This window comes from Callithrix jacchus, chromosome 12 (genome assembly GCF_049354715.1).
Source record: "Callithrix jacchus isolate 240 chromosome 12, calJac240_pri, whole genome shotgun sequence".
Classification (NCBI taxonomy): domain Eukaryota; kingdom Metazoa; phylum Chordata; class Mammalia; order Primates; family Cebidae; genus Callithrix; species Callithrix jacchus.
Window position 1 is genome coordinate 98,172,454 of NC_133513.1, and position 25,238 is coordinate 98,197,691.

Here is a 25,238-nt window from a genome sequence, read left to right on the forward strand (position 1 = left end):
GGCCCAGTTGAATTACGCAGGCATTTACTGAGGATCTACTATGTGTTCCATCTCATAGTAAGGCAAAGAAACATGTAAGAGAAGGAGCCTGTGCTCAAGGGTCCCAGGCACAGCTCAGTAATAGTAATACATCTGTTAACTGATACTGACATTATGCATCATGTTTTGGTAAGTGCTGGCTAGATGGTGAGGCAAGCAAAAGTTGCCTTGAGAGCCCAGGGTGGGGGGAGGGGGGAGTTAGGATGGAATGTCCATATGGAATAGTTAATCCATCAGCATTTCCAGGATTCCTACTGTAGGAAATATTGAGGTAGGCACCATAGAAGACATGATATGTGAGATGGTACCTCTGGCTGCAAGTGCTGCTGCCCAAAACTGTGTGGCTCACCATCCAATGCCTTGGTATTTCTGGTAGCTAAACAGTGGGAAGCCCATCTCTAGTGGTGCAGGGGTACAAGTGTGGAATTTCCTAGAATGAAACTATTTCCTTCTCCATTTTAGCCCTTCTGTTCGTTACATCTGCACTTGCAGCTCTCTGAAAATCCATATTCCTCAGGAAGAATCTCTAGCAAAGAGACAGCCCCAGGACTTGTGGTGGCTACAGGTAAGGAAAACATCCCCTGGGCTTCTTCCTCACTAAGAACATCTAGAATAAAGGTGGGATGTATTTTTGGATCATGGACTCATTTGAGTATCAGATGAAAGCTATGGGCACTCTCCCCAGCAAATATGCAGGGTTTCTCAATACCCATCCAAGAACCTAAGATGCAAACAGCTCCAGACATTTCTGATTCTAGGTTCATGCATAGTCCCCCCAGACACAGAGAAGTCCCCTTTGCTTAGCAAGAGGCCAGAGTTTCTCTCAAAGTAAACTGACCAATCAGAATGGTTGTTTGTATAGGGAATTCACACTTTCAGTAAACATGATACATGAACCTCCTAGCTCACCAGATATAAGTTGGGGTAGTTTTCCCTTTACACAGATGATTCTTTACAAAGGGTTCCATCCCAGAGTTGTTTTTAATCAGGAGGTCTCTGGTGCATGTAAAGGTTTGTTCACACATTATTAACCACTTGGCTGAAAGCCTGAGGGCAAAGGGCAGAAAAACTTAAGATTGCATTTGTTGGAATCACTGTCCACTGAGAATCAATCAGAAATGAAGATAAAGCAACTCTGAGATGAAAGCTAAAGTCTCCGGGGAGTATGCTCTGATTAGCATGCACCGGATTTCCATATACCTTTTCAGGAATACATTGATGGCATAAAGCAAGGCAGCCTGCTGATCTTAGAAGTTAGAGCTCTGGTGTTGGTCAGCTTGTTTTTCTAAGGAAAGCAGATAAATTCACAGTGACTTTCAGAGCTGGTACCTTCTGTTTTCTCTCATTGACCCAAAGCTCTGGTCCCTGAAGTTCCTACTGTCTAGACAAGGCTTCCTTCTCCAAGCCTCCAACTGTGTGAGCTTTTAAATACCATCAGTGGCCAATCACTCTCATCAGATTGACAGCTGGCAGAGCCTTCTGGCATTTCAGTCAACTCCTGTCAACCCCAGATGGTTGGGAGTAACTATGCTTAATACCACTGGCTTTGGGGGTCCCAGGGTAGGCAGAGATGAGGGCAGGCTCTGTTGCTGTTCCCCTGGCTGGAGGAGTGATCCTCACACTGTACAATCCATGTGGATTGGTTTATCCAACCCAGGGGCTGCTGGACCCTATGACTCTCCTTAAGACCTACAGGAGGCCCAGGGCTGAACTGGAAGCTGCATCAAAAAGTAGGGATGAATAATAAAAGTTAATATTATCTGAATGTTTAGTGTGTAGTCAGGCATTGTTCTCTGTGGCTTGAACACTGAACTTCAGTGTTTTCATTGGCAAAGTAGGGATAATAGAATTAAAATAATAGAATTGCAGGATATAATGAAGCAATGAATTTAAAATGCTTAGAACAATGGCCAGGCTCGGTGGCTCATGCCTGTAATTTCAGCACTTTGGGAGGCCAAGGCAGGTGGATCACCTGAGGTCAGGAGTTTAAGACCAGCCTGGCCAATATGGTGAAACCCTGTCTCTACTAAAAATACAAAAATTAGCTAGGTGTGGTGTTGCATGCCTGTAATCCCACCTATTAAGGTGGCTGAGGCAGGAGTATCGCTTAAACCTAGGAGGTGGAGGTTGCAGTGAGCTAAGACAGTGCCACTGTACTCCAGCCTGGGTGACACAGTGAGACTCTGGCTCAATAAATAAATAATAAATAAATAAATAAATAAATAAAATGCTTAGAACAGTGCCTGGGGCATACTGAATACTCAGTACATGTTACTTATCATCACCATTAATATTATAGAAGTTAAAAGTCTTTTTCTTAATCAGAAGAATATAATGTGCTCATCTCCTTCAATAGAATCCATAAATTCTATGCATACACTATGCATACAGAGAAATTCAGGAACTAGTCCTCCTCCTTTCCAGGCTGATCCCTGCATAGGTTTGTACATTTGGCTTAGTTTTTAATCTCTGAGCTACATTTTTCTTATCTGTAAAATTGGAATGTTTTCTGCCTTGTGGGGGTGTTGTAAAGATTAGAGGTGGAAGTGTGTGTTTATAAGACACACACTTACGTGCTCAGATCATCGTAAGGTAGGATTAATGGTAGCTGTTATTACCTGTGACCATTATATTGCTTCTACATTAGTACTTTGTAAATTAGCAAACACACAGACATTAAAGATTTATTTTTGAATTCTTTTGTCTATATGTATCAGAATCGCTAAGTCCTTTTTATCTCCCCTTGTAATTCTTGAGGCTTTTTGCCATGCCCTGGATCTTTTGGAGGGATATAATTCAGCTAATGAGATCTTGATGAAAAGCCAGGGCTAAGTCACTGGTGTGTACCTATTTATACGCAGCTTCTCCTTATCCTGCTTGCCCTGGTCACCCTGGGAAGTTATTTGCCATCGGGACGATAACCATGAAGTCAGTCAGTTATGCCTTCAGTGGCCTGCATGGAGCCTGCCTCTACAGGGTCCTTTCCCACATCCATGCCTTCCACCTGCCTTCAGGTGTCAGCCACCCTGGGCTCTCTCCAGTCCCACTGCTGACTCCCTTTTCCCACTTTGCACTGAGCTGTGGTCTTAGGGAAGCTGCATGGATGAAAGTATACCCTGGGATTCATCTCTAACTTCTGTTGAAGACATCTCAGAAGGCAGATGGAATTCCAGTATGAAGAGTTTGGCAATTGCCTTTTGCAAGCAGAAACACTAGGGTTCCTAATATCCTTCACACTGTGGTTTCAAGATCGTAGTAAAGACCTCACATCCTCACAGTGCCTTACAGCATGCAAAACACGTTCCTTGCCTTGATTGCACACTTGCACGATAATGTAGAGGTGGTGATTACTAACCTCCTCAGTTTAGAGGTGAAGATACTGTGGGCAGGTGGAAACAGGTGTCATGTCCCAGCCCACACTCCCCCTGCCCCCACCTCTAGTGCTCTGTTCTATAGCCGTCCAGCCAGACCCATCTCGGAGCCCCTTTCTGTGCCAGCTCCACAGCTAACCAGACTCCCTGCCAGGCTGCCTGTGAACTCTGAATGTTCACACCCTCCTGTAGTTCCTTCTGTGGAGGCCCTCCTCCTGCCTCTGCCCCTGCAGGGGCAAGTTGATTGTACACTGTCAGCTTCCTCCCCCACTGAGCCTGTAACCACCCTGTATAGGCAATAACTCCCTCTGGCATCAGTGGTGGTGAGAGAAGCATCGCTAGCCCTCAGAGGACTTCAAAATTCTCTCCCTTTAATTTTTTACCAAAATATTTAAGGAGCAATGAAGGATAGCACTGGGAGGAAATGAGGGTAAAAGCAAGTTGTTGAAAGCTTCCAAAAAAGGGCAGTGGGCCCTCCTTAATTACCAGCCTAGGAAAGATCCTTCTTCATCTTACTCCCCCCCCCCTCCTCTCTCATCATACCACTCAAGTGGGTAACAGCTGCATCTCCTTCTTCCAACGTGGTTTGGCAGCCACTCTAGCTGAGCTTCAATTCCACTTCAGCCAGCAAGGCTTGTTTTTCAAATCCTCCTTCCCTGACACCATAACTCAGGTTCTTCCTATCTGAGATCACCCACAGGGCCACGTAGGGACTGTATATATTCAAAGATCAATTCCTCCTGGGTATATGCTTTCTGTCCCTTCATCTGGGAACCAACTTTCTGGTCTCTGTGATCAGTAGCACTTTTTTTTCAGGGGTCCTTTCAATTGACAGAAGATATTTCCAAAAATAGACTTCACTGTGAGCCTTGGGTTCTTACCATCATAAGGCCCCACAAATCCATCTAGTCGAGCTTTGAAAGAGAGGCTGAAGATGTTGACAGAACCAGCTTCTAAGGAAGGGGAGGGATGGTAAGCTAGATCCTTAGAAGCCATGCCAGGGATGGAAGTTACACAGCTCTGGGGCAACTGTGCTCCCGCTTCCATCTCTTTCTGCTACCCTTGGTAGGCATCTACTGATCACCATGGCATTCTATTCTGTCAGAACCAAATGTGGCTTCTGAATCCTTCTTAACACAATGCTCCAGGTTAGCACAAGCCCCAGAGACTCAAGTAGATATTCTCCCCATTCCTCTTGACTTTCCTCACCTGTGTCTTCTAAAATATGTACGTGGGAGTTAAATTCCAAATTCCAGACAGAACTCCATGAATCTACTCACCAAGCCTCTCCCTACTCCTCTCACACCTACTGCCTAAACCCTGAGCCCTGAGTCCAGGGGTTATTTTTGGAAACTTGAATCTCAAAACAAGTTGGCTATCTGCGTGCTCCCTGATGCTGATGGGAGCTTGACAAGCCATAGCCTGGCTTTAATTTCTCATCTTGAAGCATTAAATGTCAGGAGCTCAATTAACATTTTCATTATTGCATTTTTATTGTGCTCTTATTTAGACTACAGATGTGTGGGAGCTAACATTCTTTTCCTGCTATTTTTAAAGAAAAAATATCAGTCAATATGATAAACTCTTACATGTTTAGGGTTCCTTTCTGGTAGTCAGTACCTCCCCAAGTGCACATCAACATTGGAACATGATTCAATCATTGTTTACCCATTCATTCATTCCACAATTGTTTATTGAGCACTATTAGGTTGGGGGCATTTTTTAGGCTCTGAGAAGAGGGCTGCCCATTGGGAAAACTAAATCAATATAAGTGGACTAGAAGAGCTTGACCACCTTCTTTTTAATAAGCATAGTCACAAGGTGAAGGAGTGCCAAGGAAGAAAGACGGCAGAGAGAAGAGGAGAGTGTGAAGGGATAGAAGCAGCAAGTGTCGTCTGTCTAGGTGTAAGCCAGGTGACTTCTTTTCCTGCCATGCTTGATGGCCATGGTATGCTGAGTGTGGTCGTCTTCTTCTGGGCACTTTATAATTTAGGTTATATCGTCTGTACCATTGGGTCACTCAACTGCCTGGCACTCAAAGACATGTTGACAAGTTGGAAACACAGATACAGATCCCCAATTATGCATGTGAACAAACACACACACACACACACACACACACACATACCAGTTTTTCTCAGGCTCCCATGCCCAGTTTCCCCATATGTGTCTACTCTTCCACTCTTTGCTTCCTTCAGGGGACACCTGTCAGGAGCAATGTAAGAGATTATTGGTATACACAGTGAATAATTCAAGAGACCTGAACTAATCGATATTCAGTCTTTGATTCATGTCATTTAAAGATGCATTTCTGTCATATTATTTAAATGTTTCCCATGTTGGGTTTTTCTTCCTGCTGGACTTTTCATATAACACCAAGAAAGAAACTGCATAAATTAACTGTAAATACCACTTAGAAAACCTTTACTCTCTGCTACCCCCGCACCCCGCCGCCCAGCCCTAAGCACACTTAATCGGTAAGCTCCTGACAATCTCAAATGATCTGCTTATGTTTCAGGCAACATTGGCCCGGAGCTGTCATACACTGATATTGGTGTGTTCATCTCCTCCGATGGGGGCAACACATGGAGACAGGTAACTGGGTGAATTGAGGAAGAGGGAGGAAGCAGTTAGAGTAAGTTCTACCAATCTCTCTCCCCTTCCTATAGATTCTCAATCTCATTTTGACTTTGTAGTTTCAAAACATTTGAAGCAACTGTTCAGTTTGGCCAATTTGGCTGGCAGATTAGAAGGGTAATGGGGGAAAATGAGAAGGGCAGTGGGCAGGGAATGGGAGGAACTGGAATTTTCCCAGTTCACTTGTTTGTTCCTTCGGCCATATGTATGTAACAGGTCCAGATGCTAAGTACTGTGCTGGTTGCTTGGGATGCAACTGATACAACTTTTTATCATTAGTGTGCCAAGAGTTATTGGCAAGCTGGTCTCTTCACCTTTCAGGGTGTGTTTCTGTATCTACAAAATGCCAAGGATTAGAACATTAAAAGTGACAAAGCTGTGGAAGTCAGTGTTTAAGTATTGTGTAGACTGTCTTGAGTAAGTATGAACCAGCTTAGTAGATACATGACTGCATGAAAAGTTAATTCAGTTTACAAATACTTATAGCAATGCTGTCCACTAGAATGTTCAGCCATGCTAGAAAAATTCTGTATCTGTGCTTGTCCATGCAGCTATGGAACACTTGAAATATAACTATTGTGTCAGAGGAACCTAATTTTTAAGTTTATTTATTTTAATTAATTTACATTTAAATATTCTCTTGTGGCTACTATGTTGGACAAGTAGACTTATACAATGTCAACCAGGTGTCAGTCTCCAGGAGGCAATTGAATACTTTGGAGTCCCTTTCCTTAAAAAGCTCAAAATTAAATAGAAGAAATGGGTTCATAACTAACTATAGTTCAGGGTGATAGTAGTATTTCAGTGGCATTATTAGCATACAAAGAAAAGAGAGGATTGATCCTGCTTGGAGAAATCAGGAAAGACATCACCAGGAGGGGTGGCATTTTACTAAGTCTTAAAAGTGAGACAGTTTCCATGCAGAGAAGACAAGAGAAGGATGCTGAGTATCTTGATGGTAAGGTAGAGTCACCATATGAACTCTAGTTACACAAGTTCCTGTTTGGATCCTTAGTGAAGATTGTCATCACCACCATCATCATCATCCCCATTGCCACCAGTGTCACCATTACCAGCTTGTAAAAATTACCAGGGACCTACGAGACAAAAGCAACTATGTCAAGTACTACAAGACACACAGTAAAGAATAAGTCAGGGTTCCTACCCACAAGGCCATAATCTGTCAGCTGGGGAACAGTTACATAAATAAGATCATACTCTTCAAAATGTAAAATAACCTATTATGAGAGCCAAAGGATGATGGAAGCTAGAATTCAAACTCATCTGGTACAAACTCCTCATAGGCAAACCATTTCTGGAGGTCTCTCTACCTCAAGAAGCAGCTCACATGACTAGTATTATCAACACTTTTTCTTTCCTCCTTTCATAAATAGCTAAGGAATCTACTTTTTCACTCCAGTGCTAGACAGGGCAAAAATGAGCAGTGGCCAGATAGTAAAATCAAGAGGAAAGGATGAGGATAACTTCCTCCTCCTCCCCAGTGCCTCTTCCTGTGTTCCTTATCCTTAGGCTTCAACCCAGCAACTCCATTATGTGGCTTATCACAAAGCCATCCTTTAAACTCCAGAGAGAAAAGCCTAGCATTGCAGGCTCAGAATATATGTCTGGAATATAAGTGAAGCACCCTTAGGTCCTTTGTGCATTGTGGCTCATCATTAGTAGGGGCATTTTTCTTTTCTATTTTTCTTTGAAGAAAAATATGAAAAAAAGAGTTTAGGGCTGATAAATTACTTTTTCTCTCTAATGTTCCCTGAAACATATATATATGTATAGGAGGCCCCATTCCTCCTGCCCATTCCCCCTTTAAATCTGTCTGCTCCTCTTCTAGCCTTCTTCACTTAACCTACCATCCCAACTTCTCCATCTAGGCTGCATGAACCACCATCAGTGGTTAAGTGATGTAGGAATTCTCCAAGCATACTTTCCCTTAGAATATCTAAAGCTGAGGTTAGTTCTCTGCTGGAGAAATGGTTCTCCTGTTTAAGGTTGGAGATATAAAAGTCTCATCTGGTATAAGCATTGATATATGTGGGCTTAGGTCTGAAGTTCTCTTGACTCAGAACCTTGTACTATAGTCAGTGCTTAGAAAATGCTGATGGGTAGAGGGAGGTATGGAAGGATGCATAGAACACTGAGAAAGTGTATGAATGAGTGAATGGATGGATAAGTAACAGACAAATAGTTGAAGTAAAGAATGAATAACTAGGAAGGCCTGTTTGAGAATGAGCAGAGCCTTTTCTTCCCATTCTTTTTTTTTTTTTTATAATTTTTTATTGGATTATAGGTTTTGGGGTACATGAGCATGAGATTTTTAAAAGGTGACTCAGCAGGTGGAAAGGGCAAAAAACTAAAGGATGCCTCTCCATGAATTTGCAGTTATTTTTAATCTAAGGATAAGAGGTCCGGTTCTGTGGGACCCATGTGGGTTTGGTTTGTAATTTGGGAATAGAAAAGGCTTCTCTCCTGTTCCAGTGGAAACTCCGGCAAGAAAGGGTTATTTTGGCTTTATAAGTAACGGAAAAACTCAACTGAAATTCAATAAAATGCCTTCTCTCAGAAAAAAAAAAAAAAAAAAGAATGAATAACTTTAGGTTCCTGGAAGTACTGTGTTCCAATGACCACTTAGAGCAGGGATTCATAGGCATCCAACTTGGGTCTTCATCCAACTTGTCGGGAGGTGATGACTTTGTCTAAGTATTCCGTTATTAGTTTTACCATAGTGGATATGAAATTGTCTTTTAAGTTCTTAGATAATGTATAAGACACAGACAATTTACAAATTAGCAAACATCTGAATATACAAGGAAGAAGAGAAGACTGAGTAGTAACTTAGTAAGCTAGAAAGATGGGGGGAGTTTGTTCGAAGTTGTACTTTCCTTTGGGTTACCTAGTTAAGCATGCACCTTGTTGCCTCACCTTCATGTAGCATGCTGGTTCACAGTACTAGTGGGAAGCACCCTGGAAATGCAATTTGAGTGGCCTAGGGAGAGTTATGTGTTCTCTGTGAGCCCATTTCCTCATCAATCAAATAGAGATAATACTTACAAAACTATCTGATAGTGCTGTTGGAAGGCTCAGAACCTAGATGAAACAATATATGTGAAAGACTGTAAACTGTTAAGCACTATGCAAATGTAAGGTGTTGCTATGATTGTTGTTGTTGTTGTTATTGTTCCAGATCTTTGATGAAGAGTACAATGTCTGGTTCCTAGACTGGGGTGGCGCCCTCGTGGCCATGAAACACACACCTCTGCCAGTCAGGCATTTGTGGTAAGGAGAGCTCCCTACCCTAATAATGAGCTAATGAGCAGCTTTTTAGCAGAGAGGATTGTGATGAGTTATTCCACATGGTTTTGTACCCATTTGTGCATTTCCTCATCCATTTATTTATTCATCCATCATTTAATAGCCTTTACATCATCTAACTCATAAGTAGCAATAGTAGGCCAGATAATTCAGATGGGAGGCGTAATGAATTGGGTCGATGGTAATGAATGGTCAGATAAGGCAGAAGACAGCAGGATGGACCTGCAGTTCAAGTAGCCAAGATCAGTAATCCAAAATAGGAGAGATGGGAATTGGAAGAGGAGAGTTAGACATGTAACAGATACAGAGTTCAGTTCTAGATAAGCTGAGTTAGTGGTTTCCATGAATATTTCAGCAAAAATGACCATGAGTTGTCAAATATATTCACCTGAAGATTGGGAATGGACTGGGCTGACACTTTAGAAGTCATTAGCCACTAGGTGGTAGTTAATGCTATGGAAATGGGCTCGATGCCTCAAGAAAGTGGGTACAATAAGGAGAAACCAGGGACTCCTGTGGACTCTGCTGAAAACCAATATGCAGAATAGAGGAAGAAATTATGGGACAGACTAAAGATAAATGACCAAAAAGATAGAAACTCAGAGGAAATATTTTCATGAATGCTGAAGAAAGGAGTGATTAATAGCATCAAATTCTACAATCAGATCAAGTCAGCTATGGAATAAAAAACAACCTAGGATTAAGCAATAAAGGAGTTTATTCGTGATTTTTGTCAGAGTAGATTTGAAACAGAGGTGGGGATGAAAGTTAGACTGTAATAGATTTATAAATGAATGAGTGACTGAATGGATGATAAGCAATGAAATGAAATAGAGACAGTATAGATTATTCCTTTCAAAGAGTAAGATTATGAAATGGAGCTGAGGGTATAGATGCAAGACCTTCCACAAGGACAGAGTTGAGTGAGAATAGATAATGATGTTGATGATGGTGATGATGACTTGTTGCTGTTGTTCTGTGTTTTGGGCAGGGAATGGATGAGTCTCATGTGTATTCATGTCCTGAAAGGAAAGAATTTCAGGCTTTAGATTCAGCAATGTGAATATTTAGAAGAGTGAATGGCTATGCTATCTAGAGTACAGTTGGTAGGATTCACATGGGCAGGAGGGTGGACCCTGGCCTAACTACCAGGTTTTAGATATTGGGAGCTAAAGACATTTAGAGTAAGAATTTTACTGAAAGGATCAGATTGTAATCAGGAAAGGCATAGGATTCCCTGGTGCCAAATCCAAGCTTCAGTTTGACTATTTTAAGTGAAACCACATGACATCACCATTTTTAGGTCAAAAATGATCAAATATTGCCAGTTTCTTAAAGTTCAACCTAGCATGTTGTGAAATCGTTCTATTACTATGATATTATCTTACAGAGAGATTGTGCAAATAAATGTTGAAAAGATACATGGAGCCATTTGTAAGAAGAGCGGTCTCCTACCTCAAGGATGAGCTTGTAAAAGTTCCCAGTGTAATTGTTTCTTGTCCTTTTACTGCTGATTTATATAGCTTTTTGGTAGTATCCAAACTAGAATTGCTTGATGTAACTGATAGTCAGCATTTATTGAGGGATTATTACATTCCAGGAACTGTTCTAAACCATTAACATGAATTATCTCATTTGATGCTTGACCAACCTATGTATGTGGGTACCTTTTTATCACCCATTTATAATGGCATCAAAAAGCAAATATGTTAAATACTCTCCTCAAGGCTAGACATGAGTACCTGGAAGCACCAAGTTAGGTTTCTGTCATGGATGCTCTTTTGTTCTGGCTGCTAATTTTCTAGATACTGTAACAAGAACATCTAAGCTTATGACATAGTCGCTGCCCTCCAGGAGCTTATAGTCAAGGTGTTTAGGCAGTCCACGCATGACTAGAAGTGAAAGCAATGTCTGCGAAAGGATGCCGGCTATGTGTGTTGCTCTAATCTTAAAGCCTGGTGTGTAAGGAGCCTGGCATCCTTCTCTCAAAGGTCAGCCCTTATGTCACCTCCTCCAGCAGGATTTCTGAGAGAGAGGAATGCCAGGAATTACAGGAGAGGTGAGAGGCAAGCCAGAGAAAGAGAAAACTTTGATTAAAATCCAGAATTCAAGTAATGCAGGGAGTGTTCAGGACACTATTTGATTGAGACAAAAATATAAGTAGAGGTGGGTAATACTCAGATGAACTTACAGGCTAGTTTAAAGAATTAAAGTTTATCTGGTAGGTAACTTTTCTGCTATCAAAACCCATCTGCCTCTGTAGGGGAAAGAGCTGTCTCTATTGCGGACTGAGCAGGACTTGCACTTTCAGAGAAGATAGCTTGAGTCTTAAAACAAGCTTGTTTTTTAACCAAGAAAGGCAATGTTTCTTAGCTCCCATCATGTTAAAAACTTTCATCTAGACCTTCATAAGTGAACTGATAAATGCTCTACAGACAGATTTAGCTATCCTGGTTTCTTCCCCATAAGTCCTAGAGAAGGGGCTAGTAACCAACCCTTAAACTTGGCCATTACTTTCCTTGATTATGGTAGGAACCTAGCACTTACTTAATCATTGATTCTTAAAGCACTCTGCAGAGGTTTTCTTGTGCTGAAGAAAGAAAGAATTTATTTTTGTCATTTCCTTTTGTTGGTAGAAGAGGAGAGCATATTTGACATGGCAGGAGTGCATGGAAGAGAATTTTGGTTTTGTCAAATCTTAGCATCCTCACATCTAACTATTCAGTCTCAGCCACAAAAGTTCATCTCCAGAGAACATCTCACTTCCAAAAGGAGTGCCTGTCTGATTATCCCCAGAAGGAAATCATCCAAGTTGGGAAAATTATTCAATATTCATTTAGGGATATTTACGTAGGACCAAATCATGACTCTCAAAGTCATCAACACAAAGTTTGAGTTTTCCCTTGTTCAACAGAGTATCTCTTTTCTTGGTAAAAATGTTTATAGAACTCAGGAAAAAAAGAACTGTACTCCCATTGAATTTCCTTTTATAATAATAATGGCAATATCAACCTTCATTTAACTGTTCTAACTTACAAAGTATTAAAAAGGATTTTTCGAACTAAGCTTTTGAAATAGCATTATCTCCATTTATAGGATGTTGATATTGCCACTTGTCACAAATGCTACAGATGTTTTCTTGAATGTATACAGAGACCATGATTTCTGCTTACTTGCCTGTCTATGAATGCCATTCTCTGAAGCAATCCCTGGAAGGGGTTAAATGCCAGCTATTGAGTATATGTGTTAGAAAACAACAACAACAAACTCATTTGGGAATTATCCTTCCACATCTCTTTCAAAGGCTAAGTGAGTGTTTTGTAAGGGCTTGATGATGTTATTATCATCAGTGTTTTCTTATGAAATTGTCGACTGATTTTGTCTCCTGCTTATGAGATGGAAGCTTCTGAAACTTAAACCAAGTTTTTCCTCACCAGGAGCTTCTGATTAAATGACAACCTCAAAGTAAACAAATCATTAATTTTAAGAGGAAAATAGGTTAGGTAATCAGTTCATTGCCATTTTCTGTTGTAGATCTCAGACTGACATTGTTTTATATATATATTTGAATAGGAAAAAGACACCAGCTTACCCACTGGGATGTGGTGGCTCTCAGATTTAAATAATAGCTACATTACCTTTAAGAGAAAATAAAAGCCATAATTGAAAAGCTGGGAAAACTTTAGCTAGGCTAACAAGGCATGTTGTTTCCTACAAATTGAAATGATAGGTAGCCAGGCAGGCATGAAGTCAAAACAGCATACAAATGAACCCATCTGTTTGTGACCATATACATTTGGATGCATTGAGATTAGAACTAAGTGCTATTTCAGAGAAAGCCTCTGTCCAGTGTTCCCTTTGTGCCTGAGAAGCATTAGAGTGAGATAAACAATGGACTCCCACTGAATACAGAGCTCTAATGAAAACACAATAGGCAGAGCACCTAATGGGCAGGTAGACAGGGGTGTGACGGTTTACTTAACCCTGACAAGCTGTCACTGTCTCTCAGTGGGATGTTCTTGGAAACAGAAAGGAAAATATCACCTAGCTTTTCTTTGGTTGTGGGCACTAACATTTTGTTCAGAGAAACTTTCAAATGAAAACAATCGTTCCAAACAGTACATTGCCTCTGAAAAGCAAAAGTGCATGTGCTGTTCTGAAAAACTTCCAGGTGGCTAAAATGTCACCACCTCATATACTGGGGATAAAATGAAATGGAGCAGTACACCTTAACAGAGGGAGGAACACTGATTCTCAGTGACTGCTGTAGCTCCCTATTTCTGTGCTAGAGACTTCTGAGGAGGATTCTGATTGTTATTAGCAGATTCTATTCCTTTTAGTTTATGCCATCTCAGTATCATAGTCATAGATGCACGAAGTAGGAAAAGACCTTATAGAAGTCATTTAAACTAGTATTATACCCCTGGTATAGCTGATACTTTTGTGACACCCCAAAAATGTCACCTCCCTTTACCAGAATACTACAGTGCTAATCAACCTGAAAATACCCAACATACGTAGTTCCAACCCTGTATAATGTCTATAGTTGTTAGATTGTTTTTCATGTTGAGCAATAATAAATCTACTTGTAATCTGTGCCCATTGACCCGCATTCTGCCACCCAGATCTATGCAAATTAAGTCTGCTCCAGAATTATATAAGATTTTTGGAATGGTACAGCTGGGAAGGACCTCAACGTCTTTCTTAGAAATATCTTAGGTTAGAAAAGCCTTTCTAAGTTCTGGGAAATGACACGATATGCAACTCAAGACAGATTTTATCCATTTGTTCATTTATTGCATACATATTTATTGAGCATATATTATTTATCCAGCATTAGTACAGGGGCTGGAATATGCTGTTGAATGGGACTGTGTACTTGGGAACTTACATTCTTATGCACAAATATTTGACTGTTCTCTTTAGAAGAGTCACATGGAAATCTTTTCCCTCTTATTCTATCTGTATTTTAAACAATTAATAGTTCCACATATCTAACTACATTCTGTGTAATGTCCTTCACTGACATTATCCCTTTTTGGTAGGCGATAAATAGATCTTTAAAAATATTTGGAAACTTTCTCATCTACAAAAATTAATATGCAATGGTAATTAATTCAGTTTTTCTTCTTTTCCCTAAGCTCCGTAAAATTCACGTAATCTGTTTCTAGGACCATTTGGTTTTTACCTTTAACTACACTTGCTGTCAGTTTTCCTTAAAATTGAACAGTATATAGGATTGGGTAGAAGGATCATTTCTTTTTTTAGGCTTGTAATGTATCTGTGAGCACATCCTAGACTCACAGTGGCTTGATTACCTCATGACAGTGCCATTGCCAGAAAATATTTAACTTGTAGTTTGCCTATGACTCCGGTTTCTTTTTAGCTTTATATATTTTATTAGCCAATCTCATTCGTCTACTTGTAGGGCATGGTGTGTTTTTGTTGTTGTTTTTATGTATTAAGCATTATGCTTTAAGTTGTTTCTGTCTTGTAAGTGACTTCCAAATTTACATACCCAATTATGATGAGAAATACAGATCTATCCATCCAAAGGTCTTCTTAACAATGTTACAATATGGAAGTCCAAAAAGCATCAATCTTGATATCGACCAAAACAGAAACAAACAGATGATAAACAAAAAGCTTTGCTTCTCTAACTCTTCTAATTTTCCTCTCAATTACTTAACACTCCCCCGAAATCAATATTTTCCATGATTTCTTTCTTTTGGTCATGCAATCTCTATATATTTTATTACCAAATTCATTGACTTTATTTCTAAGAGTAACCTAAATATTTCAGTTTTTTTTCACTATAATAATCTTCATTCAAGCCCCATCTTTGTGTGCTCTCTTAAATTGCCACCCCTCCCCAGCTCATTTCCTCAAATCCACTTTGGGTCTTGACAATCCATTTATCACAGAGAAGTGAAAGTTACCTTTTAAAGCTTAAATCACATTATATTATTTCAACTGAAAATAAGGTTCTTCATGATCTGGCTTCTGCCTTATTTTCTTCTACAAATTTTTTCAGCTAGTTCCTATTCACACTAAGCTACAGACACTGACCATCTTTCTGTTCTTCTCACAGGACAGCTTTTTCATTTTAGGTCTTTTCTCTGTAATGACTTTCTCTTGAATCTTTACATGGATACTTCCACTTATCATCTAGATTTTACTTTAAATATCAATCTTCCTAGAAAGGGCTTTCTTAAATTTTGAGCACAAAGTAGCTATCTGGTCACTTTATTGTAGTTGTTTCACTTTATTGTAGTTGTTTCAATGATACTTATTTCTAACTCATATTTTTACATTGATTTATTTTCATATTGTTCATCTCCTCAAACTGGAATGTAAGTTCCATGGAAGCTAGGACCTTCCCTTTTCTGTTTATCTCTGTATCCCTAGAACTGAGGTCACTGCCAGATGAGGCACACAGTAGTAGGCATCAGTAACATTTTGATAAATTAATTTTATTTGACTTTGATTCTGTAGTCCTATGTTGCCACTATTTGGAAATCAATTGGAATTTCACTTATATCTTCCTCAGTATTGGCAATCCTACTGACTGCAGTTTTACCTGTGGAGCTAATAAGGAATTCGCAGTGCCTTTGTCTTAGCCATTAATGAGCAACTGACCTAAGGAAGAGAAGGTACATCCCTTGGGGATACCATTCAATATAGAATTCAATATACAATATATCACCTCAGGACATTTGAAAACTCCCAGTCATCAAAAAAATAATAAGTTTCACAAACTGCAGCCTACCCAGACCCAAATATTTGATAACTAAGAGATTAAGTTTTCTAATGTTATATATTTTGGAGCTTCTTTAGCGAGTTTTGTTCTTCATAACTGCCTCAGTGTGAGAATGAAGTGTTAGAAACTGATCTCAAATCACGCTAGCTCTGGAGTCCTGTCCACTTGCTTGTGCTTATTTATACCATCCTTGGACTTTAGTTATTGTCAATTTCCTTTCCTACCTGGACTTTGGTGTTTCTCATCCTTCCTTTAGGCATCTGCTGATCCTACTCTTCCCTCTAGCAAGGATTTTGCTCTTTCCACATGAACTCATTTCATACGGCAGGCCCTTGATCGTCTATAATTTCTTTCCCCATCTGGACTTAGCTTTGCCTTGGAGCTCCTATCTCAATACTGGAAGGCTGTGGTGGTCTCTCCATGTCTGTTCTCTGTGGGTCTTCTCTTCATTGTGTAAACTAAAGATGGCTCCTTCCCTCCAATGCTCATGGCACTCACTGCAATTTGCTCTGCTAGTGCTGACCTTTTTTTTTTTTAGTTGGAGTTTCCCTCTTATTGCCCAGGCTGGAGTGCAATGGCACAATCTTGGCTCACTGCAACCTCTGCCTCCCAGATTCAAGCGATTCTTCTTTTCTGCCTCAGCCTGCCTAGTAGCTGAGTTATAGGTATGTGCCACCACGCTTGGCTAACTTTTTTTTTCTTTGCATTTAGCAGAGATGGGGTTTCATCATGTTAGTCAGGCTGTTCTCGAACTCTTGACCTCAGATGATCCACCCGCCTCAGCCTCCCGAAGTGCTGGAATTACAGGTGTGCACCACTGTGCCCAGCCCATGCTGACCTTTTATTGGTAAGGAAATCCTGAGACTGAGACAAAGAGAGGCCTTAAATATACTTTGGCTTCCATCTGCCGAGACAATAACCAATTTGTCCAAAGTCACCAAAACAAACAAAACAAAAAACCCAACTAATATTTTCTTACCTTCTAGACTGATCAGCCAGAGTTAACTCGTTAGTGGTCACGACACACTCTGAAACAACTATGATTATTTTAGGAACTGATGGAATACATGGTAAGAAAGGTGAAGTTCCTTCCCAATTATATGTGTTTTCACTTTTGAAATGAGAAACCCATTTCTACAAAAAGCAATTTAGATACGCCCAACTTTCTTGGGGCTAATTTATGATTATTTAGCCTTCAATATATATTTTTAAAAGGCTGAAATAATCAAGTTCTTAAAATTCAAGACAGATGATGACAATTTAGGAACTCATAGAAACTTTTGGCAGACTGTCTGCATTTCATTCGTGAACATGGATCTAGGTATACCATAAATGCAAAAATTGTAGGCTGGGAGACTAGTTACTCTAGCTGGGTTAAGAGATTGACGTTATTATTGTTTTTAATCTGTACATTGGGACAGAAGATAAAACAGAGAATAAAAAAAAGAGAGACAGAAAAAAGTAAGTAAGTAGAGAGTGAACCATGTAGACTGGTTGGTAATGGATGGTAATTCACAGCCAGCTTCTGAGTGCCAGTATAAATCATGCTTGAGAAATGATTAGATTTAAAGAGGGTCCTTCATTATTCCTTATTATTTCATTCATGTATTCATTTAGCATATATATGGTATAAACTATATGCCAGGTTTTCTGTTAAGTACTAAGAATAGAAGAATTAATGGTATAGTGTTTGACCTTAAAAAAAAACTGCCATTTTAGGCGGGGCATGGTGGCTCACACCTGTAAGTCTAGCACTTTGGGAGGCCAAGTGGGAAGATCACTTACAGCCAGAAGGTCGAGACCAGCCTGGACAATACAGCAAGAACCCCCCGCCTCTACGAAAATAAATTTTAAAAAAAATTAGCCAGGTCCAGTGGTGTACACCTGTAGTTCCAGCTATTCAGGAGGCTGAGGTGGGAGAAACACTTAAGCTAAAGAGTTCAAGGCTGCAGGGAGCTGTGATTACACCAATGCACTCTATCCTGAGCAACAGAGTGAAACCCTTGGTCTTTTAAAAAACAAAAAGCAAAACCTTCACAGTGTAGTGGGAGAATCAGACATATTATTTACCATTATATATAATATGTATTATATATATATATATGTATATTAGGATGTGTGTGTGTATGTGTGTGTGTGTACTGTGAGGAGCATTGTAACAGAGATATATTTTTGTTATTAAGGGGTCATTCAATGATGACATATGTGATCTCTGAAATCCCAGAGTTTATAATCTTGAGTTGAGATATTCAAGATCAGTTAAGGAGTCAGTAGTCAGCACTGTGATAGGAGAAGGCCTGGGTGTTATAGAAACATACAGAAGGGAATTTTAATCCTAAATTATGAAAATAGAGTAGAATTAAGAGTCAGCCAGAACAAAATGTTCATAGAGGGTGAAGAAACTAAGGCTGTCTTGGGGAAGAAGTGATGCTGAGAAAAGCTTCTTGGAGGATATAGTCCTTGGGCTATGCCCTCTTGTTAAATCAAGGGGCAGACAGGTCTTTGATAATGTCAAGAAAGGGAAGGAAACAGGCACTCAGAATTGCTCCAAGTTTCCTCTGCTAGTCACATCTCTTTAAAGCATTGCAGGTTCTGTGTCCACAAGCGGCCAGACTGTCCTCTTACCTTTGGATGAAAGATGGGGCAGTGTTGCTCAGAACATCTCAGACTCTCAGTGGTTGTCCCCAAAAGCCCCTTAAAGAGGCACTGGGGAAGGAAAATAATCCTAACATCTATTTTGAACAAACAGGAAATTGCTGTTTGCAAGGTTTGATCTGAAAGACAAACCTTCTCTCTTTCCATGGGATCCAACAACCTTGCTCAATTTGTGTCAGAACCTCCAAGGACTGAATGAATTGTGCTATAAACTGAACCTCAGGTTCCATTCTGATTACTTGAAACATGACACTTCATCCACTAAGCCCTCCTGCTTGGGTTGTTTGTTGATTCTAATGTGTTGAAATATATCTGCAGCTCTGGGTGCTGTCTCCATTCAGGTCCAGAAATGCAGCTTTGATTAAATCTCATATTAATATGGGAAGATGTTAAAGATTAAAACCTATTAATAATCCACACTGCCAGAAAGCAAGATACAGAGGAAAATTTAATAACCTGAAAAATGGTTGCAGAAGAGTATGGCTTTATTTTCAGCTGTCTTTTCTATGTACTTGTTTCCAACACAGGGTGAGTTTTGATGAAGGCCACTCTTGGGACAAGTATGGTTTCACTTCAGTTCCTCTCTTTGTTGACGGGGCTCTGGTGGAGGCAGGAATGGAGACCCACATCATGACGTGAGTACTTCTTTTGCTATGGTAGGAAGAAGATCAGAGACACTGGTTCTACTTTCGTTGAGCCCTTGGATTTTTCCAGGGAACCCTACACCAAAGTGGTCCAATCACTGGGCCAGAATTTCCTCATCTATAAAGTGGAAATGTTTATTTTTGTACCTACAAACTCAAAAAACTACTGCCAGGGTTAGAGAGGCTGGGATTCTAATTGAACAGTCAAGGTTTCTAATAGAATTTAAAGAATTATAGCAAATTCCCACTTGTTTGAAACCCAAGCAAACAGAAAACTTCTATCATTAGATGGATTTTCTGTTTCCAAATAGTCTAGTGAGAGATAAGGAGCAGAGGCAGAGATGGAGGGAATAAAACAGCCAGCCGGTTGGAATCAGAAAATATTTTAAGAGATTCCCCCCCTCCACTCTCTCTCTCTCTCTCTCTCTCTCTCTCTGTCTCTCTTTCTCTCTCTCTTTCTCTCTCTCTCTCTCTCTCACACACACACACACACACAAACACACACACATACACACACACACACATACACACACACACACCCTCCACAGTTATTTCACTTTAGATTATTTTGCTGTGAATATTTTTCCATACTCCTATTTATTTAGAGATGGAGTCTTGCACTGTCACCTAGGCTGTAGTGCAGTGGTGTAATCTTGGCTCACTGCAATCTCTGCCTCCTAGGTTCAAGCAATTCTTTTGCCTTAGCCTCCCGAGTAGCTGGGACTACAGGCATGTGCCACCATGTCCAGCTTTTTTGTGTGTGTTTTTGGTAGAGACGGGGTTTCATCTTGTTGACCAGGATGGTCTCAGTCTCCTGACCTAGTGATACACAGATCCTCGTATAATTACAGATTACAGTTGTAAGCCACCGTGCCCATTCTCCATACTCCTTTATAATGAGATTTAATCTTAGAAGTTGATCACCTGTGTTTATGTGTGCACATATGTGTACATCATGAGTGAGTAACTGTAATCTGTAATTCTCCAGCAGCTAATACTGGCCTGGAGCACCTTACATCTTAGCTCTTCACTGGACAGACTGGAGTCCTGTTGGGCAAAAATAAGGGGTGTTTGCTGTCATGTGGGTTTGGCACAGAAGGACTCATAGTGTGTATCTGTGCTGGTTTGGTGGAAGGGTGTATGATCTCACTACTCTAAGGGACACTGCTCTTGATTTAACCTTTGTGCACAGAGATTTCTTTATAGTTTGTATTAGTCTTTTTCCAGTGGTTATGCACTTGGAGGCAAGGCCAACTAGGAACCAATAAGTGACCAGTTATAAAAAAAATCTTAATAATTGTGTTTATGCAGTTTTGATCAAATCTCATAGTTTGGCTCCATTCTTTTCTATGAGGCCTATTTGAACTTACTGCATCTTCTGTTGGGCATTACTTTGAACAATGTCACATGTATGCCAATCTCTATATGACCTGGCATTCCCTAGCAAGTTTAAGGCCACAGCTTAAGTTCTGTGTTCATCTAATCTTAAATGGTAATAATTTTTTTTCTCAGCTTCAGATGGAGTGTAGCTGGTCACATGGATATGAGGGAGCTTGACCTCAGAGCCAAACCATTTACTGAAAAGATGAGATAGCACTTCTATTTTCCTTTCCTCCTGGTCAAGACTCCCTCAGAGCTTGGCAGAGCTTCTGTGCCTGTTTCATCTGGCTTATCAAGATAAAACGCTTAGAGAATAGAGCATAATTATTTTCTTATAGAGGATCTGGCAGGGGAGCAGAGGTATTTGTGTTTTTATGAAGTTAAGATGGGTCTTGGAAGCATTCATCAAAGTGGGTATAAACAATTCAAGTTACCTGTTTTAACATTTTGTTAAATTCAGAGTTTCCTTTGTATGCAAACAACATAGATTTTGTCAGGACTCTTCAGATAGCTGGACAAGCCCTGGAAGGGTTGCCAAGACATAGTTTCTGTCTCTATTCTAAATTTGAAAAGAGCATTGAAACCAAGTAGCCTTCTAGAATTGTCCAGTTGTGGAATGGCCATGGTAAGGATTGAAACAGGATTTTTAAAAAAATTACATATTTCTGTAGGAACTGCGAGGACAAGGAGTCCATGTGGGGACAAGAATGCTTAGCTTTGCCGTTGAATTAAAAACTTATTAATAAAGTAGGTCATTCAAATTCTATACCCTTCCCCTCTATGTTAACCCTGATTCTCTCTGTAGCTCAGTGTGGTCAGGAAGAAAAACCAGCCACTCTAAGGTTCTGTTGCCTTTTCTTATCCATTGATTTGGAGAATTTATATATTTAACAACTAAAGAGCTTCTAATATATATCAGACCTTGTTAGATCTTAGGAGATTTTACAAAGGCAAATGAAGTTCTTTGTTTGCAAGGAGCTCTCAGGCCAAAGTGGTGAGAGTAATTGGGGATAAAGTAATCATCACGGTGCCCTAGTTATACAGCCAGGCGATAGCAGAGGAAAGTGAATACTTCACACACACAGTAGGTGACAATTGAGTTGGTCTGGAAGTTTTCATAGCAGTTCACAAGTGGAAAACCATATAATAGAGAATGAAATGTAAGTTCCAAGAAAGCATAGATTTTTAACAGTTTTATTCACTATTACAAACTCAGTGCCAAAAGCAGTGGTTGGCATGTAGTAGGAAGTCAGTAATTGTTGAACGAATGAATGATTCCAAGGCAAAGGAAAGGACACAAACAAAGGTAAGAACATGAAAGAGAGTGGCTGGGTGTTAAGGGGGTGAGACTATGAAAGATTTTAGGTCACGTTTAGGAATTTGACCTGTATCCACAGTGAGGTTTTTGAAATTAAAAAATCGAATCAAATCACCAGTTTTCTTAAAATCCATGGAGGCCTTTTCATTGCCTTTAGGATAGAGTCTAAACTCATAGAATGGCCTACAAGTACTTATACTGACCACCTGCTTGGGGCTTTTTCTCTGACCTCCCTGACCTGACCACCCTTTCCTGATGCACTGGTACCTTCCCGCCCCCAGGTTCTTTGTCTTTGTATCTCCCAGAATGGGCCTCCCTTTCCTACTTAAACAACTAAATTTCTAAATATCTTTCTGATCTCAGCTTAAATATCAGTTCTGATAGCCCGATAGATAGATCAGCGTGGGTTCCCACATGATATGTTATCTGGCCTTATTTATTTTTTCCTTTAGAGCAGTTTAGATAATAAACATTAATCCAAAGGATATTAATTGTTGGATATCTTTCTCTCTGTCTTCATCTACCCTTAAGACAGACAGATGGATGCACACACAGGCACAGACATTCCTGCATGTGAGTTTAATTCCCCATGAGGGAGGATCTTTGTGTATCTTGTTCATTCAGTGCCATATATTTACCAGGCTTGTGCTAACATGGAGGATTTAACAGTATATATGTACTGGATGAATGAATTATTAAATGAATGAATCAAGTGACTTCCAAAAATCTTACCATTGTTTTGATTGTTGTAATTTTTCTGGCCCATGGCTCTAGCATGTTAGAAAGTTTATTACAGATCTCTAGAGATTCTGAAATGCTATGATCAGAATGCAGTAGTTGCAAATCATGAGGGTTGGGGTTAGATAGGAATCAGAGCAGGCTGTGTGTGTGTGTAGAGGTGTCTACATGGGGTTATGGTGCATCGGGGTGGAATGGCATGTGGGCACAAAAGGGCAGCTAGAGAATGAGGAGCTTACTAGGAATGATTCTGATCTCCTCCACCTTTCACAAGAATCTGCCCAATTTCCATTTCTCCAGGAGGCCAGTGCTCCAGGAACATGGACGCTTCTAACACTGTAGCTTTGCAGGATGATTTGCATGGGAGACAGTTCCCAGAGTGGAGGCCTGGGACTTGGTTACCTTTATTGCTCTTTTTCCTTTGTCTTTTCAAATGTTATTATTTCAACATCCCCCTGTTAACAATGATGGGAACTATCTAGTCTAGCCTAATTCAAAATGAAATGTGCCTGTTCTTATTACTGAAGGCTGAGGATTGGGCTGATTGACAAGCTGGAGGGCCAATTGCTATCTCAAGCAGTGGCTCTCCAGCTGATGAGATGCATGTGGCTGTTGCAGCACTTGGGCCCCTTTGGTCCACTGTTTCTTGAAAGGCTCTTTGCCCCTTAATTAGCACTTTAAAGATTGCTTTTCTCTGACTTGACTCAGATGTGGAATCAGATAGAAAAACACTGCTTTCCTGCATCCTCAAAGTTACTGAAATTCTTTCCTGATAAGGAATGTTAGAACCAAGTGGCCATGATTTAGCTAAACTTTTACAGGGACCAGAGACAACCTGGCAGCTTCCGAGAAAAAAAAAAAAAAAATCTTAGTAGGGAGAAGCACGGCTTCCCTGAAAGAGATCAGATGCTTCTTACCATGAGTGAATGTCTAAAAAGCTTAAGGAGAGTTTAGTCTGATCTGGAGGAACCTAGTGAAGAGCTCGCAGCCACCTTGTGACTATTCAGCACCTTTTTTTGTGCCAGGTATCGTGTTGAGCACTTTTTCAAACTTGATTTTATTGAAATCTCCCAACAACTCTGAAAGGTTGATAGGATTGTCATCATTGGGCAGATGAGTCACTGAGGTTCAGCTCACACGTTCAGAAAGTGGCAAAATAAGAGCAAGGAATCTGAATTTCAAGCACCAGGATTGGAGGTAAAATTTGGAGGAAGGTACTATAATTCTCTAAGGTTTGTTCAGCCAAGGACAACCAAGGTGTGTGGGAAAACAGTAGCAGTATACCAGTTGTTCACTTAGTATGATGAGTGCCTGCTGTGCTGCCAGACCCCAAGTCCCAGCAGACCTAGTTCTTGATGTTAATTCACAATCCATTTGAAAAAGTGTAATAAACACATGAAATAATTAGGGAATGATTAAATGGTAAGGTATGATATAAATGTGTTTTTGTTTGTGTTTGTTTTTTGAGGCAGGGTCTCACTCTGTTGTACAGGTTGGAGTGCAGTGATGTTGCCCAGGTCATGGCTCACTGTAGCCTTGACCACCCAGGCTCAGGGCTCAAGTGATCCTCCTACCCCAACCTCCCGAGTAGCTGGGACTACAGGTGCGTGCCACTATGCCCAGCTAATTTTTGTATTTTTTATAGAGGTGAGGTTTTGCCATGTTGCCCAGGCTGGTCTTGAACTCCTGAACTCAAGTGATCTGCTCACCTCAGCCTCCCAAAGTGCTGGAATTACAGACACATGTGCCAGTGCGCCTCTGCGCAGTATGGGAAACATTCTAGTTAACATTAGATATCAAAGACATGATTGAAGATAGAGTGGTTATAAAGGGCTTCATGGCTATACAGAGAAGAGGGAAAGAGAATATTCCTGGTGGGTGGAACAGCGTGAGCAGACATGGAGTGGTAGGAATGTACCTGGACAGTAGAGGGAAGTAAGAGGTGAAAAGGGCTAGAGATACCTTTGGTTAGGGCCAGTTGTCTTGTTGGTTGCTCTTATAAATCCAATTCTAATTGGCATAAATCTCTGATTAGTTGTTCCACCAGCAGAACTAACAGCCAAAGTGAAAGGGAGAGAGATCATTTTGCTTAGAAAATTATACAAACCCCAAAGCTGCAGAGGTTTTTTATTTATTTTTTTCCCTGAAGCCCTTTCCACTTAAAAGACTGTGACCACATGCCTAGCAGGGATCATTCTTTTAAATACAGCCTTAGCACAAGGCAGAGGCGCAGCTTGGAGCTTAAATGCATTGTTTAGCCTCTAGTAACTGCATCCGATAAAGTCTTTGAAAATGAACCAGAGCTGCTTCCATTGATCTGTTTTTCAATTCTCTGTTGTTTGCTGGAGGAGACTGATTTTACTTTGCCC

At 40.3% G+C, this 25,238-nt stretch overlaps 1 protein-coding gene across 1 annotated transcript in view; it reads left to right on the top strand.

Annotated features, from left to right (window-relative positions):
* The window catches only part of SORCS3 (sortilin related VPS10 domain containing receptor 3), a 609,733-nt gene that overhangs the window by 502,664 nt on the left and 81,831 nt on the right, over positions 1 to 25,238 (top strand). Inside the window, exons 11-14 of the mRNA XM_002756582.7 lie at positions 502 to 604; positions 5,929 to 6,005; positions 9,247 to 9,338; positions 19,317 to 19,424. Of these exons, the coding sequence (XP_002756628.3) occupies positions 502 to 604; positions 5,929 to 6,005; positions 9,247 to 9,338; positions 19,317 to 19,424 (380 nt within the window). The remainder of the gene's footprint in view (positions 1 to 501; positions 605 to 5,928; positions 6,006 to 9,246; positions 9,339 to 19,316; positions 19,425 to 25,238) is intronic.